At 35.3% G+C, this 16803-nt stretch overlaps 1 protein-coding gene across 3 annotated transcripts; it reads left to right on the top strand.

The window, feature by feature from the left end:
- The first annotated feature begins 4982 nt into the window (after positions 1–4982).
- LOC18448972 (NAC domain-containing protein 76) lies at positions 4983–10060 on the top strand. 3 transcript variants are annotated; one of them, XM_020676465.2, is made up of 4 exons: positions 4983–6215; positions 6477–6650; positions 8647–8918; positions 9390–10060. In XM_020676465.2, the coding sequence occupies exons 2-4, from the start codon at positions 6482–6484 to the stop codon at positions 9948–9950; spliced, it is 1002 nt and encodes a 333-aa protein (XP_020532124.1). In that variant the 5' UTR covers positions 4983–6215; positions 6477–6481; the 3' UTR covers positions 9951–10060. The 3 variants fall into 3 exon arrangements, with proteins under 3 accessions (XP_020532124.1, XP_020532126.1, XP_020532125.1); XM_020676467.2 differs by having other exon boundaries at positions 5026–5363; positions 6480–6650; XM_020676466.2 differs by having other exon boundaries at positions 5027–5363.
- The last annotated feature ends 6743 nt before the right edge of the window (positions 10061–16803 follow it).

A 16803-nucleotide genomic window follows, 5' to 3' on the forward strand; every position in this document is an offset into this window, starting at 1 on the left:
ATAAACTTTTCCCTATACATATATATATATATTAATAATAAAAATGAGTGTTTCTCCCTCTTAGTTGTTGTGACTGCCAAATAAAATGGACAATATAGACTATGACAACTTTATTCCTATAAATAATGCTGCAACCTTTTATAAACGTTTCCTATCGTACATGAGCCTTGAGAAAATTTGTTGAAATATTCATGTCCCTGCACTCCTTGCTCTATCAAACTAACAATAAACAAAAGAGATAGTGGAGGCCACCCATGAGTTTCATGTTGTCCAGTCAACCAAGTATAGCATGTGGGATTGCAAAAAGTCATTTCTATCGAACGCGTCATGTTGCACCTTAACCTAAAAATTATTTACTCTTAATTGCAGGCCAGTTCTTCTAAACTGTAAGGTAATATATACTGCAAAATTTGCCATAGTTTTTTCCTCTATTTCCTCCACAATTGTGAAGACATAATCACCTATGTTTTCTCACCGAGTACCACAATTTCATGCAGAAACCTCGCAATCAAAAAATTCTATTTTTTCTCTTGAAAAGAACGACTTGATATGTGAATTGTATCTAAGTCATACTTATGCGTGTATATCATGCTCCTGCTAGAGCATACTGTTTGTTTACTCTCTTTGGCAACATAACTACCTAGTGGGAGCTTTTTGATTCGAGATTTTAGGATCCACATTAGAAGCACTAGATGACTGTATATAAAGAAAAAGGATTTTCAAATTCTTAATACCTAAAATCTGACTTGCCAAGATAAATTTTTTTGTTTTTTTGTTTTTTGGGTAATGGGAAAACAAGTCCCTACCCATTTTTGCATATAGATTAGGGAGTTAGGAAGGTGTTAGTGGGTGGTGTTTGTACGATTGGAAACAACAACATGGTAACCAAGTATGGGGTGCTATCACCACGATCCAGCCCCTTTCCTACAAGACAAGAATTCGAAAATCATTGTTCAATCAAAGGACATCAGTTTCCTTAGGTCCCATAGAAAGTTGGTACTATTTATTTCTTTTTATTTATTTATTTATTTTTAAGTTGGTCACTAGCATGAGGAGCTTAGTGCCTCAAAATTTGGAGTCTGAAAGTATTCTTTGACAAATGTTTTCTCGAGGGAGTAAATGCTTGAAAATGCTCCCACAGGAGCATTTAATCCTTTGGTTCATGCCTAATATCACTTCTAGATGCCATCAATTTGGACGAATTATGACTATTTGGAACTCAACTTATTGGAAGATTTTTCTGTATCAAATGCATCTAAATAATGCATATCTGATGTCAAAGATCAAACAACTCCGCAACTTCTTATTGAAATTAATGTTCTTAATGTTGAGAGATAGGGTGGCACATCTTGGTGTGGATCCATGAATCAACTGCCTTTTCTATGAGTCACCAATTACCAATCCAGAGGATGTTTTAAGTGAAAATGTTTTCAAATTTTCCAATTCCCATAAAATATTGGATTTTTCATCATAGAAAATTCATGGTCAATTGGTAAGCTTTGTCAGTAACTCAATTAAGAGAAAAGAAGAAGAGAAACCAAAGATCATCTATGTTCTTTAGTCCTAGAAAAACACTGATCGGGTTAATGGAATTGAAATCATATGCTTATTTTTCGCATAGGATGCATCTTATACACCAACTCAAAGTCTTCTAACTCTAATTTTCTCTAGGATAAGCTTGCATCCAAAGTTCATTCCTATGATTTATAATTTAAATATCAGTTAGTAAATCCGTATCATTCAAAGTATTAAACAATCCTTGGTCTGACTTGATGGTGGTTCTATCGGCTAGATAGTTTGCTTCGTCTTGAAGAAAATTATATCATGTTAACAAACAAGAAGCCAAAAACAATTAAAACATGCATTGGAACAGCCTACTGTCACTCCTCTCTGTCATAATTCAATGTGAACGTTTCAACATTATTTGGTTCCGGATTCCGTAAGCAACTTAGATTAATATCTCTATGCGCCAAACAAATTCAGTTAGGGCGGTCGACTTATGATTGGCAGTATGAATTTACAAATAGAGAAAATTAACAAATACATGGTCACTTGATCTTAAGACTTTATCTCTTTGAGTGTCCTAAAAAACAAACATTTGTGTGTTTAACTCACGTTCTATTACCTGACCCATATATGAGTTCAATTATTTCTGTTGTAATACCTCATTTTTTACCGTAATAGAAGCCACTAAACCCATGCTCACTGCAAGCTAATAAGCCTATTTTATTAATAAGAATAATTTGAATTTTTGTTTGGGCAAGTAAATAATTTGAATAGTGATTTTAATATATCTTTCAAACATACCCATTTTGCTTTTCTCTCTAAAAGCGCATTTTACCATGTCTAGTAAGCAACCTAGATCAAATACAACATATGGGACAATAAGCTGCATTTGATCCCTTTTTATAACACATTGGCTTCATATGGGGTAAGAAACAAACAAATAACCAAGAACAAGGAGACTACATGTAGGCCAATGAAGTTCATAAAACATGAAAAAACATTTGAAATTCCATGTTGGAATAGAAACAAACATACATCCAGGATAATGGGTGTCTGTTTTTACTTCTATTGCTTTCCATCTATGAAAAAGCCTGAATAGATTGTAAAAAATTAACCATAGAATCAAGATTTGGTAAGAAATGCAACAAAGGCATTACCTGACAAGGGAAAAGTACTGCAGGCTTTTTAACTTGTTTCTCCGTGAAAGAGGAGTGCATTTTTTAAGGGGTTATTGCAATATTTAAATGGTGTGAAAGATAGGAAGCACGAAGGACGTAGGAAATGCAGTTGAGACTTGTTGGTGCATTGAAATTTGGGGGTAAATCCCCACTACTTCCAAGGGACATTGCACTGAAATGTAGGCGAAGAAGGAGGGTTTTTGACGATTCATTAATCTCTCTCTATCTCTAGGATGGCGCCGCTTTGGACCGCCACCCAAGTGTTGATTCATCCACTCTACCTTTGTACGTACCCTAAAGGAAGACTAGGACTATGCCGGTCTGAAAATTTGGACTAAAACCTAAAATCACCTTCACACTTTAGAGGAGAAATTGTCTTGGTTTGTAATGAGAGAGAGAGAGAGAGAGAGCTGGTAGGGACAAGATTACTCGGGCGAGCCCCCTTGGACTCGTCTGAGTGACTCGGACTTGCCACCTTGGCGAGCGTGAGTATCAATTTTGGGGATCTCGAAGAAAATTGTAAAAGATCCAATTTTTTTTTTTTATTGATAATATATAGATAAGTTTTATATTTTCTATCATTTGAAAAGATTGGAAAGTGTTTTGGACATAAATACTTATTTTTATATATTTCTTTTTTTTTTTAGATTATTTCTAAAGTACCCCATCACAGATTATTTTTTTGAAATCCATTTTTATCTAATTTTTTTTAACTTAATTTAGATTTGTTTTGTTTAATTTTACTTTATAAATATTTTTATTAATTTTGTTATTTTTTTTTGTATTTTTTTAACAAATTTGTGACTTGGGCGAGTAATTCGAGTCGTGGTTTTAGTAATTAGGTATAAACCTACACAATAAACTCAAAAATGATCCCTTAACATTATTCATTCATTAGTTGAAAGGCTGCTCATCTTCTCTCTCTATTAGCGTAGAGAGAGAGACAGAAGTATTCTACAGATAAGCATATACAATAAACTAAAAAAAAAATCCATTAACATTCATTTCATTATTTTGAAGGGCTCTCTCTCTCTCTCTCTCTGTGTCAGCGTGTTGACTGGGGTGCCTTGAGATTGCGTGGGAATCCCTTCGGTCAAGCATTAAAAGGCAGGTCTCAAAATGAAGCCCATTTTTGGGATTAGTTTAAGGAAACCAAGACAAGGTTTGTAGCATATAACGGAGGCCTGGATGGGCGTGGAATGTAAATTTCCACATGCAAGGGCCACAGATTTTTAGGGTTTTGTTTTCAACAACTGGCTCTCCTCACGTGCGAATGCCCTTTTTTTAGGTCATCCTCAAATCCCTAACAAATAAATAAGTGAAAAGCTAGATGAGTCCATGGTTGTATGGGAAGTAAGCCCTAACTATTCCGATTATATCGTTACTGACCTTGTGTGTCGTCTGTGGCCCTTGTGGTCAGCTACTCAGCTCCCATGTTTAAACGGTTTGGATTTTCAATCATTTAGAGTGGATGGCCCGGATGAGCCAACAACTTGCTAGTTAATCTCGAGTGCCTTTTCGCAAGAGAGAGAGAGAGAGAGAAGGGTCGTGAACTACTTGCTAAGTTAATTTGCCGTAATTTGTAAATAGTGTATATGTGATTGTTGTCAGATTTGTTTCAGAGCTTTTTTTTGGTTTGGTGAAAAAAACGAAACAATTCGGTGCTTCGGCCGATTTAGGAGAAGACTTTGTACTTTTTTTTTAAAAAATAATATAAATAAATTAGATATTTACATATAAAATCTATAAAAATAACAAAAAAATAGAAATAAAAAGTTCAAAAAATATATTTTTATATTGATATTTCTTTACTTTAGTCGAAAAGGCCAAATCGAACCCGAATCTGACTAAAGTATTAGCACCAAGCTTCACTTTGCTTCCATCTAGGCCTCTAAAATCCAAAGAAAAAGAATTTGACAAGACGGGTATATGGGTTCAACAAGTTGTTAGTGAATTGAGAACATCTTGTAAATAGTGGGTGGGGAAAGAGAGAGAGAGAGGGAGCTTAGCTAGTCGAGTTGGTAGATCTTCTATATACGGTGATGTGGACATTTGCCAAGTAGAAAGGGCATTATGGATATCCACTCAAGTAATTAGGGTTACCTAAGACAAATGTAAAAATTATAAAAATGTCCTAACTGGATAGGTAGAATGGAATGAATAGTGAATATGTATATTCCTTCATTCCTCTGACTGAGCAAAGGAATGGTATGATCCTCTTTGACAGACCCCCTTTCTCCCCATTAATTTTTTCCTTTTTTTATTTTTATTTTTATTTCATTTTATGAGCCGATTTTCTGGTAGGTCTCCAAATCTATAGACAATCCCATTCTTCACATTCCTATTTTAAAATATTTAAAGGTAAATAATCTAAATATACAAGTATTTTTAAATTTATAGATACATGCATAGATCTTTTCATTTTCACCTCATGTATCCTTTTTTACTACTTATTCCACTTAAATTTTTTTTCCCTCAGTCTGTCCTCACATATTGTTTCTTTATTACTTAATTCTATATGATATTATGTGTCTCTAGGGTTTAAAGGAGTGGCATGGGTTTCACTCTTTTAATGTTTTAAACAGAGTCTTGTGAAAGAAGGCAAGGGTTTTGGGGTGGATTGCTGCTTCTGGTGTTTTGTTAGTTCTCTGTGCAAAGGAATCTTATAAAGAAGAAAAGGTTTGTGTCTCTATGGTTTTGAATTCTTTCATAGTGGTTTCAGTTCAGGGGCTTAGACGGTGGGTTCCATTGTTGCTTTTTTAGGGTTTATTTCAGGATTTCCGAAAACAGTGCTGGTTTGTTTGTTTCCCTTCGTTGGGTTACAGCATGCATGATGCATGCTAATTTCCTTGTATAAATTTTTTATGGATTTTCTTGGAGGATTTAGGGTTTGTGATAGTAGGTGGTGCTTTACCTTTTCTCTTTTTCTCTGTCTTGTTCAATTCTTTTGTTTGTTTCCTTCTGCTTAGATTCATTACGAACGGTTTTTTATCATTCTTCTCCTGTAATTTTTAATGTTCAAGATTTTTTTTCAGAATTTCTGATGATGGGTGGTTCTTTTTCTTTTCGTGTTTTAGTGCTGAATAAGTGAATATGTTATTTTGAGAGTTTCCGAGGATCTCTTTCCCTCTGTCTGATTCAGACAGACCAACATTACACTATCTTTTCTTACTCTGTTTTATGTTTCTTTTCTCATTATTTTGCTCTCACTAAAGTGTTGATCTCTCTCTCTCTCTCTCGCTCTCTCTCTCTCATAAAGCCAGACAACATTTCACTTTCTTTTCTTTCTTTCTGCTTTATGTTTCTTTTCTCTTTATTATGTGATCATTAAATTGTTCATTTTCTCTTTTTCCTTTAAAGGATGATACTTGAAAACAATGGATGTTGTTTTCTCTCCTTAATATTTGAAACCCTGATTTTCTATGTCATTAACATTGGCATCTCTACAAGCAAGAAGAACTCAAGTACAATTGGGTCGCCAACTTCTTAATCTTGAATTCAGAATGCCTTCTCTGTGAGGGAGACTTACGAGTATGAGTGCTGCTGCTTCTTCATTTATTCTTAATATTGTTTTTTTTACCCTTTCATGTCGAACTGTTTTACTTTTTGAAATACAGTAGAAACTCAATGTTCTGTTTTGTTGCTCCGTCCTCTCTCTCTCTCTCTTAGGAAAGAGATCAAATTCCTGTAGATTAATTTCCTTTCATGTAATCTATCTTTAGCTACATCTTCTTTTTCATGGTTCTCCCTCCATCTGTCATCTGATCTTTAAGTCATTTTGCTTCTAATCAGCAGAGATGATTACCGGAAGTGGACATGTGTCAGTTCCTCCAGGATTCAGGTTTCATCCAACGGATGAGGAGCTACTGTACTATTACCTGAAGAAGAAAGTGAATTATGAGGACATCGATCTTGACGTTATAAGAGATGTTGATCTCAATAAACTAGAGCCTTGGGATCTAAAAGGTATTTTTCTTTTTTCTGTCACATTTTTCCATTATTGCATTTGTTTTTCCTATCATATTATTCTATTTTTCCTTTCTATTCTAAGGATTGTATGCTATAGGCTATTTGCTTTTGGTACAAGTAGGATACAATTACTTATAACCATCCAATGTGAAATCAAATAGCTTGGATGTGTCATATAGTTTGAGAAATTTTTTTTTAAACTTCAAGCTTGGTCCATGGAATAAATGCAGCTAATCAATTTCATATCCAATGGTCAAGATTAAATGTGATCACCTTGTATCAAAGGTAAATAGTCTCATCATACACTTTTCCTTCTCAATAAACTTGAATTTTCCACTTTTTGTGGTTCGTTTAAGGTTCCACAGACGATATCACTAGCCTTGCTGAAAATGAACCAAATGTAATTTTAATACATTTTTGTAATTTACATTTTTTTTTTCTTAAGTTTTCATTTTTCTTTCTAATTTCCAAATTTTCTAATATCTTTCTTCTTTTTTTTAATATTGTCGGTTATTTTTCTTCGGGTTTCCTCTGAATCTATGTTGTCCTAAAATTATATTTAATGAGCATAGGTTTGAAAACGTAGAACACTGGGGGGTTTTCTAATTAATGGATGGTGAACTACGGTTTTCTTATTTTAAACTACTATTTAACTCTTTGTTTCTGATATTCATTCTCGTCACTGATTTATTCATGAGGTTTCATGCATGCTTAATCTACCTTTATTGATAGTTATTGAAAACCAAAATTCCTGGTTTCATTTCAGTTAGAATATTGGCATCTACAGAGAGAAATAGTGAGAGTGTTTGTGGGGGGGATGCTATGCCTTTCATGGTTAAGAATTACAGACACATTCATACACATTATCACGTGGAACTCACGAGAGAGAGTGTGAAAACGCATGCATACACATGGGCGCATGGGACGAAAGAGAGTGAGAACGCATGCATACACATTGGCGCGTTGGAACGAGTGTGCACATATGCATACACTTTGGCGACCTTCATAGTTCAGCATCCACCTACATTGGTGAACACATGCATGTACATTGTTGTATGGGAACGCATGTGCATGTGGTGAACACATAGACATTCATTTTCATAGTGAAGCTAGACGAATATGATCTTGCAAAGCCTGTTACAGGTAGTGTTAGAATGCTCAACTTGGCCACAAGGTGCCGAGCCGAGTAACTCTTATTCGGCCCGAGTTAATATGCCTAAGTCATGCTGAGTTCGGCCAAGCAAAAAGTGTTAAAAATAAAAAATACAAAACAAAACGTAAAGAAACAAAAATATGTTTTAGGTAAAATTAAACTGAAACACATCTACATGGGGTTAAAAAAAAGCAATGAAAAAATGGATTTTGAAAAAATCAATTTATTTGTGACAGGGGTACTTTAAAAATAATAATAAAAGAAGGGAAAAACGTAAAAAAAGGGTATTCATTTCAAATCACATTTATTGCAAATAAATTTCTTATTCTTTCATTTTATTTTTAAGATCCCCAAGTCTGACCAACTCAGGGATACTCAAACTTGCCAGGTTGGTGACTCCAAGTTAGTTGGGCGAGTCCTAGTTGGCTCACCCGAGGTTCGTTTTACTAGTTACAAGTTATCAAGAAAACAAGAATTAAATGACCTAAGTTTTCAAGGTGTACAAAGACATGAAAACACAGTGGCCAACTTTCCACTCTTATTATACAGATAGACATATAGAGAGCGATTCATGCGGACATACATACATGATGCATTTAAACATGCATTACCACGTGCATGCACGCATACATATATATACACATACATTAAGGCACGTGCCAAAACATCTTGTGGTTTAATATCGTTTGCCTGATGTAATAGAAATCTGTTTCTTTTTTGGTACATGGATAAGAAATTTATTAAAACATAAAAAAGGCAAGAAATTATCAAGAATTTTACTGAAGTAATCCAAATTGAAGACCAATACGCATGCACTGATTTGTGTATGCTGTTGTACAGATAAATGTAGGATAGGAAATGGCCCTCAAAATGAGTGGTACTTCTTTAGTCACAAGGATAAGAAGTATCCCACTGGTACAAGGACTAACAGGGCCACAACTGCTGGATTTTGGAAGGCAACAGGTAGAGATAAAGCCATCCATATGAGCAACTCTAAGAGGATTGGAATGAGGAAGACCTTGGTTTTCTACACTGGTAGAGCACCCCATGGTCAAAAGACAGATTGGATCATGCATGAATATCGTCTCGATGACGACTTCTCAGACACCCAAGTGAGTGGATAATAAATAACTAAAATTTCATTAATGATTTATTTTCCATTTGATTTTTTGGGTTAATTTTCTGTCCCATTTAGAGAGACTTTTCTGTCCCATTTAGAGAGACTCAATCTCCTGTATCTTTTATTTCCATTTTGGGGGACAGATTTTTCTTGAATAAAAAGTAATATTTCTTAAATCACAGGATTTTTCTTTCTATTATGAGTCATTTTTTGCTTGAGTAGAAGACTATCAATTTTCCTTCGTGAAAACTACTTTTAAGTCCATCTGCACATTACAGTTATGAGTTTCATTTGTAAGTGTATTAATTCACAAAGGAAAAAGGAGTATACCATCGAAATTTTTTTGGGTGAAAGAATACCATTGAATTGTTTATAGGTACTTCAAACTACTTGAGTGTTAATTGTAATATTTTAGTAGAAACTTGTATCCTAAACATCCTGTACCCTAACCTTGTTTTTGCAGGAAGATGGATGGGTGGTTTGTAGGGTTTTCAAGAAGAAAAACCAACAAAGGGTCCTCCATTTTGAAAACCCACCAGAAGATGAGGGCTTGTGCCCTAACTCCTCAGCCTATCATGAAAAGCCACATGGCCCCCACTCATTGGACCAAAAGCATGCCTTTCATATGCACCAAGACTTCCCTTATGATCATCAAAGCAATACCCATCATAATATTAACAGCAGTGATCACCATCACCCCAACAATTTCAATAATTCCATGCACCTCCCCCAGCTGCTTAGCCCTGATAATGGAGTCACACCCTACTTAGCACCAAGTGTCTCTATAAACATGGTTGACATTGAGTGTTCACAAAACCTCATGAAATTGACATCAAATGGTGCAATGCAACAGCAAGACTGGTCCTTCTTGGACAGACTTTTGGCTTCTCATCCAAACTTGGACCTCTTCTCCAATGGTAAAACTACTCCTCCTCCTCAACTATTTGATGCCAACACTAGCATTCAGAAGTTCCCCTTCCATTACCTTGGATGTGACCCTGATGCTTTGAAGTTCTCCAAATAAAGACATTGGGTATTTAACCCCTTTTTGGATTTCTTTTGAGTGTTCTTCCAGTTGTGGTTATGAAAGTTTGAGAGTGTAATCCATTTTTCATTATATAAAATATCCATTTCTATATTATTATCTTGATGAGAGAGAGAGAGAGAGAGAATCTCAATGCGTGTATGGGGGGCACATGCATGTATTTGCCACTATGAGTGCGTGTGTATGCAACACTACGCATGCATTTAGGGGGTGTCAATGGATTCGGACCCGACTCGGTATGGGGGTACATGCATGTATTTGCCACTATGAGTGTGTGTATGCAATACTACGCATGCATTTAGGGGGTGTCAATGGATTCGGACCCGACCCAGGACCCGAGAGTTAGATCCGATATGGGTTTGGGTATGGGCCCAAAAAATGGACCTGGTGGGTCGGGTCCGGGTCCAACTCTTGGCTCGAATACTATTCGGGTCCTAGGTCTAGTTCGGATTGAGTCTGGGTTACATTTGTATTTGGGGCACCTCAAAAATTATATCGAAAGATGCAATTTTGGTATTGGAAAGCTTTGGGCGGTTACCTTGTATTATGAAATTTGAAGCTCAAAAAATGATGCAGATTAAGTAGATCAACCATTTAAATTTTTGAAAAATAGATTTAGATAATACATTATAAGATGCATTATTTTTATGACTTAAAATATTTTATTTTTTTGATTTATTTTATATCTATAAATTTTGAGTTTAAGACTATCAATTTGAGAATTTTTTTAGTGAACAACCTTATCTGATGGGTTTTTAAGGTACATCTACCTTCAATAGTATAAGGTTCAAATTTGTATGAACTCTTTCCTAAATTTATATATTGCTTTACCCTAGTTTTTTTTTTTTTTTTTGTGATATTATAGAGCGAAGATATTTGTTTCCATCTTTCATATGGGATGAAATTTCTATATGGCCTGGGCTTCATGAAAACAAAATAAAGCCTCATGTCAAATCCTCGTATGAAAGTATTTTGGCAACGGAAATCTCCATAATGGATCTGAATCAATTTCCAATACCGATAATAAATTTTGAAAATAAAAAAATAGTATAGATCTTGCGGATCTATGAACACTTAATTTTAGAGTGAAATGGACTGTCTAGATAATTTGTTACAATATACATGATTTTTATAGCTTAAAATCCTACTTTTTTTCACAACTAATATGTTCAGGTTTTCCAATACTTGAATTGTAATTTTTGATGAATTATGAGGTGAAGCTTTACTTATTTTGATGGGGCTGCAACCCTATCAAACCATTTTCTTTCATATATTGCTTTATCCTAGAAATTTCTTTTTTTTTTTTCTTTTGATATTATCAATGAACGAAAGTAGAGAAAATATCTTCATACCCCATGTTTTTAGGCTTCATTTCACAATAGACCCAAGGTTTCAAAAGATATCTTGGGACATAAAACTTGTAGATTTTATTAACCCCCTGAGATAATTTAAACATGTTTTTTTAGGTCAAAAAAATCTTAAAAAACATGTCTTTTCTAAAAGCCATCATCCCAAACTTCTGGAGAGAGAGAAGGGCTTCATGGAGGTGAGAGATTACCAGGAGGAGTGAGAGAGGATTTGGAGAAACGTGGAGGAAAGGGAAAGTAAGAGAGACACATGAAAAGAGAGAAAGAGAGAGAAAGAGAGAGAAATGATTACATTTAGAAATAGCATGTCTCTCTCACATTTGTTTAGGTTAAAAAATACTTTTAAAGTGACCGGGGGGGGGTTAGACGATACCTTTCGAAATATTGGGTTGATCAAGAAATGAAACCTAAAAATAAGGGATATGGAGATATTTTCCCAAGAAAATATTTGTTTCTAGATCTTTTCTATGTATTCTTCTATTCTATATAATGTATTGCAAATAAGTTATTTCATTCTATTTGTAAACCCCTTCTATTTGGAACCTTGGAATGGAAGGAGATATTGTCCGGAGAGATGGCTACCTTCTTGGCTTCTTAGTTAAGATTGGGTATTGTGGATGGATAGGTTTGTTTCTTTAGACTCACTAAACCACCTTAGTTCGCTAAACCACCTTACTTGATGTTATTTTGATGAAGAAGCCTTCAAGACCCTTTATGATAGGGTTTATGACCCTATTAACTCTTTCGCTCCATTTTATTATGACAAGCGCCGTTTTGTATACTATTTACTTGCATCGACTTTTGTTGTATGATTCACCATTTCCTTTCCATCAAGTCATAGATGTTTGGAGATAACATGCATGAGAATTTGAAGTCTTTCTTGTCAATTTTGAAGGGAGGATAGTGTTGGCTGGAGACTGGGCTGGACCTTAGTCATAGTGAGCCTCATGAATGAAGTTTTGGACTCTATTCTCACTAGAGGATAGAGGCCCAGATCCCCACGGATACTAAACCAAAGAGGATAATGCCTGTTAGGTTAGAGGTGATAATCTTGTTATGTCAACGGCTATCCTGGTCTGGGGTCTAGACTCTAGTAAAGGACCAGGTGTGTCGGCTTACTCTCCAGTAGACCTAGACCCTACTTAATCCGGCTCTAACCCATACTTAAACAGGTCAGGTCTGGGTCGAAGTTGACCGCTCTAGCAGATACCTAACTAGTTAGGTTTGGGTCCATCCTTGGGACAGGACCTGGACCCTGAGAGTGCTTATCCACTCCAAGCACTGATCTTCTGTGATTAAGAAATAGCACTCAAACCCAAATTTAACCCAAAAAACGAAACAATGAATTGTTGAGATTTGAGAGGAAAGGGAAAGGAAAAGTGGATAAGATCAAATCAGCTTGGCAAAATCGACCTATCCAACTTGGAATCGGTTGGTCAAACCCAAACTAGCCATTGGCCGATCCAGTTTTGGTCAATTTTAGTGGTCGGACGGGGTACTTTAAGAAAAAAAAAATAGTTTTGGTTAATTTTGGTGGTTGGACTGGGTATTTTATATATATATATATATATATATATATATAGTTGATCATGTTTTATATCTGTTAGGCCGGCTGAACCGGTTGGTTTATCGGTTACTTGGATGCTACCCTTGGCTAGTTTCTAGGGTCGGTTTGATTTTTTGAACACTGGATCAAACGTTGTTACAACCATCTCAACGATCCTGCAAACACAGTTTCAATCTAGAGGTTCTACGATCTTGGAAGCGCCACCCTAGGGTTCCGGAGCTGGGATCTCGCTCAGAATCTGCTCTCATTTTTTCGGGATCTCACTCCAATTTTTAGGATTCTCGATCCTATTCACAACGGAGCTCGCTCCCCTCTACTTTAGGGATTTCGCTCCCTTTCACAATGGATCTCGCTCCCTATACCTCATGGATCTTGCTCCCATTCTCAACGGAGCTCGCTGCTGCTGATACACGGATCTCGATCCCATTCACCACGGAGTTCGCTCCCTCTTCTTCAGGGATAAAGTACTATATAATTCTCAAATGAGTTCCCAAATTTGTATATATATATATATATATGTATATATATATATATATATATATATATATATATATATATATATATATATATATATATATATATATATATATATATATATATATATATATATATATATATATATATATATATATATATATATATATATATATATATATAATTAGCTTTATTTTTATGATAATAGTTTTTTTTTTAAAAATTTTGAATAAATTTAGTTTACCATTTTATACCTTTCTAAAAAAACTTCTTAAATAAAATTAACATTTAAATATAAAAAATTAATACTTTTAATTTCATTTTCCTATCATATATGCGAATTTGAACAATATTAATACTAATTATTCATAGCATTAAAATACTTTATTTCATACTAAAATAATGGGATTTAATGAATCAAGGACATATAGGATTGGTTGTGCATAGATCTAGCTGCATAGGCCATTGATAGATAGAACATTTGTTTTAAATTTAACCAAATTGAGATCGCATTCGTATGGAAATGGTTTGCTGTGCTTAGTTGGTACACGAAGCCATGTGTAATGGAATTGGATTCTTCATACAAGTGGAGTTTTGTGTGGGTGCGCAGACCATTATTGTACGAAACATGATCCTACAATGAATGGAGCTCAATCCTATCCAAATAAGATCATGGTATTCTTTAGATTGGAGGGAGACCCAACATTAAATGAGATCTCATTCTTGTTATCGACGGGAGTGCGATCCCATTTTACATATATCCCGTTCCAGTCAAATAGGGATCTAGATCCATATTTCTCAAGATCTTGCTCCTTATTCAAACCGGATATCACTCTCTATTCAAAAGGGATCTCGTTCCGTAATTACATAGAATGCGTTCCATTTAAATAGGGATCTCGATCCCAATGTATCGGGATCTGCTCCCTGTTCAAACGGGATCTCAATCCGTGACTTCTACCCTCACTGGATCTCACTCCCAGAGCTCCGGAGCATCAGGCAGCCATCGATCCCACGCTCTCGCTCCCGCTCTTGGAACCGGAACCGTTCTCGCTCCCACTCCCGATAACTATGCTTGATACTAGTAGTGGAAATAACTGCCAAAAGCCATCCTACCCAAAAATTGTCCATAGGCAATACTAAAAAAGAACATTCCCATCAAATCAATGTGGTTCAAACCGCAATGGTAATTCAATCTTTCAATTGGCTGACTCGAACAACAACTCTTGCTAATGGTAGATTCAAATCCCGACTCGAATCATAACATTCAATTGGTCGAGTCAGATTATGAGCTAGAGAGAGGAGAATGATGGGCTGTATTATGCACTCTCATCAGATGACTTTGAAATGGAAAACATTTGGTTTCCGAAAGTACTTGGTTCTGATGGTCTCTGTTTCCGACTCGAATCATACCATTCATTTAATTTATTTATTTATTTTATTTTTATTTTTATTTTTGGAGTTGGTTGCCTGAGGGGATTACAGGTCCAAAATTGAGGATCCTAAAAATACTGCTAGACAGGTTTTACCCTATCAAATGAATGGATGATACGTTCATGGGGAATCATACAAACTTTTGGCTTAAATACTTTTCATACTCACCATCTCAAAAAGGTTTAGCACCAACTAGTGCTTAAACAATAAAAAAAGTAGGTTGAACCGATCATCGGTTCTAAATCAAACCGGCCAACTCGACATATTTTTTTACAAAAAAGTAATAACAAAATTTAAAAAATTTAGGCAAGTTTAGTACTAACTAGTGCTTATTAAACACTCGAATAGCTAGGTTGAATCGGTCACCCATTAGTTATATATCAAACTGGCCAAATATTAAAAAAAAAGGTATTTACGAAGTTTAAAAAATTTAGACAAGTTTTAAGAACCTCAAATCGTTTTAAAAAAATATTTTTATTACATTAATTCTTTAATATGATTTTATAGTGATGAGTCCGATATATTAAAATATAAGTTATTGATAGGAATAGATTTAGGAGAGGGAAGATAAGGTTCTAGGTTATGTTTTTTGAATCTTGGTGGATCAAAAAGATCGATGGCTCAAATCTCTCATCCCACAAGTATTCTTAGATTGACGGTTGAGATTTAACCCTACGAATTGAGGCAAAATCTATATCATAGAAAATCTATAAAAGGAGGTCTCCCATGACATATGTATTCTCTACTCTCTCTTCAACAATTCTCTCTCCCAACCCAAAATTTTGCTCTTTCAGGAAAGGGCCTTAGATTACCAAGGGAGGCACGCCCTAATTTTATATCTCTCTCCCCAAGTTGTTTTGGGTGTCCTTTTCTCTTTGGGGAATTCTCTTTGGGTGGCACGCCTAAATCCAGGTGGTGTTTATATTTATGGGTGGTAAAGTGCAAGAACCCTTTGCTAATAGATCTCTCCCTCTCTCTTCATATTCTTCTCTCATCTCTCTAAAATCAAGCTGATGAAAAGTTGATTTTTGTCATAGTAGAGAAATCAACTTACCGATGATAGATCCCGAGCACCATCGAAAGAAGGAGACTCGGCATGGCGTGTACTAAGCATGGTTGAGGTAATCTCAGGCAATTTTATCTTTTTAAAATATTTACTTCTCTTCCCATAAAGCAATAAATTCTAGGTTTATTTCTTGAATAAATAATTGTATTTGAAGAAGTAACAATTGAGAACCGATTTTATTTTATTTTATTTATTTCAAGAGTGGTTTGATTATAATTGGACATTGTAAGTGATCTTGTCGGTGTAGAAGTAACGATTTTTTTAAATATACATATATCGTGCTTTATCATAAAGTCCTTTTAAGATCAAGATGTTCAATGACTCAAAATCCAAATCTTTTTTTTGAAAATAATTGTCTAGTGATATTTAGATTGACCCAAAAATTTCAGATAAAACAATTCTCCCAACTAGCAATGTTGCCAGAGGGAGTTGTTGTACGGTAATGCCCGACGATGGAGCATGCTACACATGCTCTTTATTCATTTTTAATCTCTCTTATTTTCACCTTGTATCATTGTTATCAAATTTACTTAGCTTCGGGCGAAGAGACTCAACCCTTCGGCTTTTAGACATCAACTGAAGTGAATCGACGCTTAGTGTTGCTGCTTCGGTCAAATTCGGCCTGCTTTGGATAGCTTCAGTCATATTCAGGTATGCTTCTACCAACAAAGAAATAGCTATATAAAATTATTTATTTATTTTAAACTTTTTTCTATTATTTATATCATCACACAAATGCATGAAACATGGTTAATGTGAAGCGGTTGTGGCGACTGGGGCTCTCTCTTATCGATTGCGGTGATATAGCCTCAGCCTAGGGGTGCTAATGGGAAGGGTAAAGTTGGCTCGACTCCAACCCCGACGGGATCCTAGCAGGACCCATATCAAAACTAGACTCGTGTCCTGTCCAGGTCATGGGACACAGGC

This window comes from Amborella trichopoda, chromosome 1, assembly GCF_054954075.1.
Source record: "Amborella trichopoda isolate Santa Cruz 75 chromosome 1, AtrichopodaSantaCruz75HAP2 v2.0, whole genome shotgun sequence".
NCBI classification, from domain to species: domain Eukaryota; kingdom Viridiplantae; phylum Streptophyta; class Magnoliopsida; order Amborellales; family Amborellaceae; genus Amborella; species Amborella trichopoda.

Bases quoted from the DNA above. Each gene is read 5' to 3' on its own strand.
- LOC18448972 (XM_020676465.2), top strand. From the start codon at position 6,482: ATGATTACCGGAAGTGGACATGTGTCAGTTCCTCCAGGATTCAGGTTT. The intron at 6,651-8,646 runs GTATTTTTCTTT...GCTGTTGTACAG, and splicing joins AGAGCCTTGGGATCTAAAAG to ATAAATGTAGGATAGGAAAT. The intron at 8,919-9,389 runs GTGAGTGGATAA...TTGTTTTTGCAG, and splicing joins ACGACTTCTCAGACACCCAA to GAAGATGGATGGGTGGTTTG.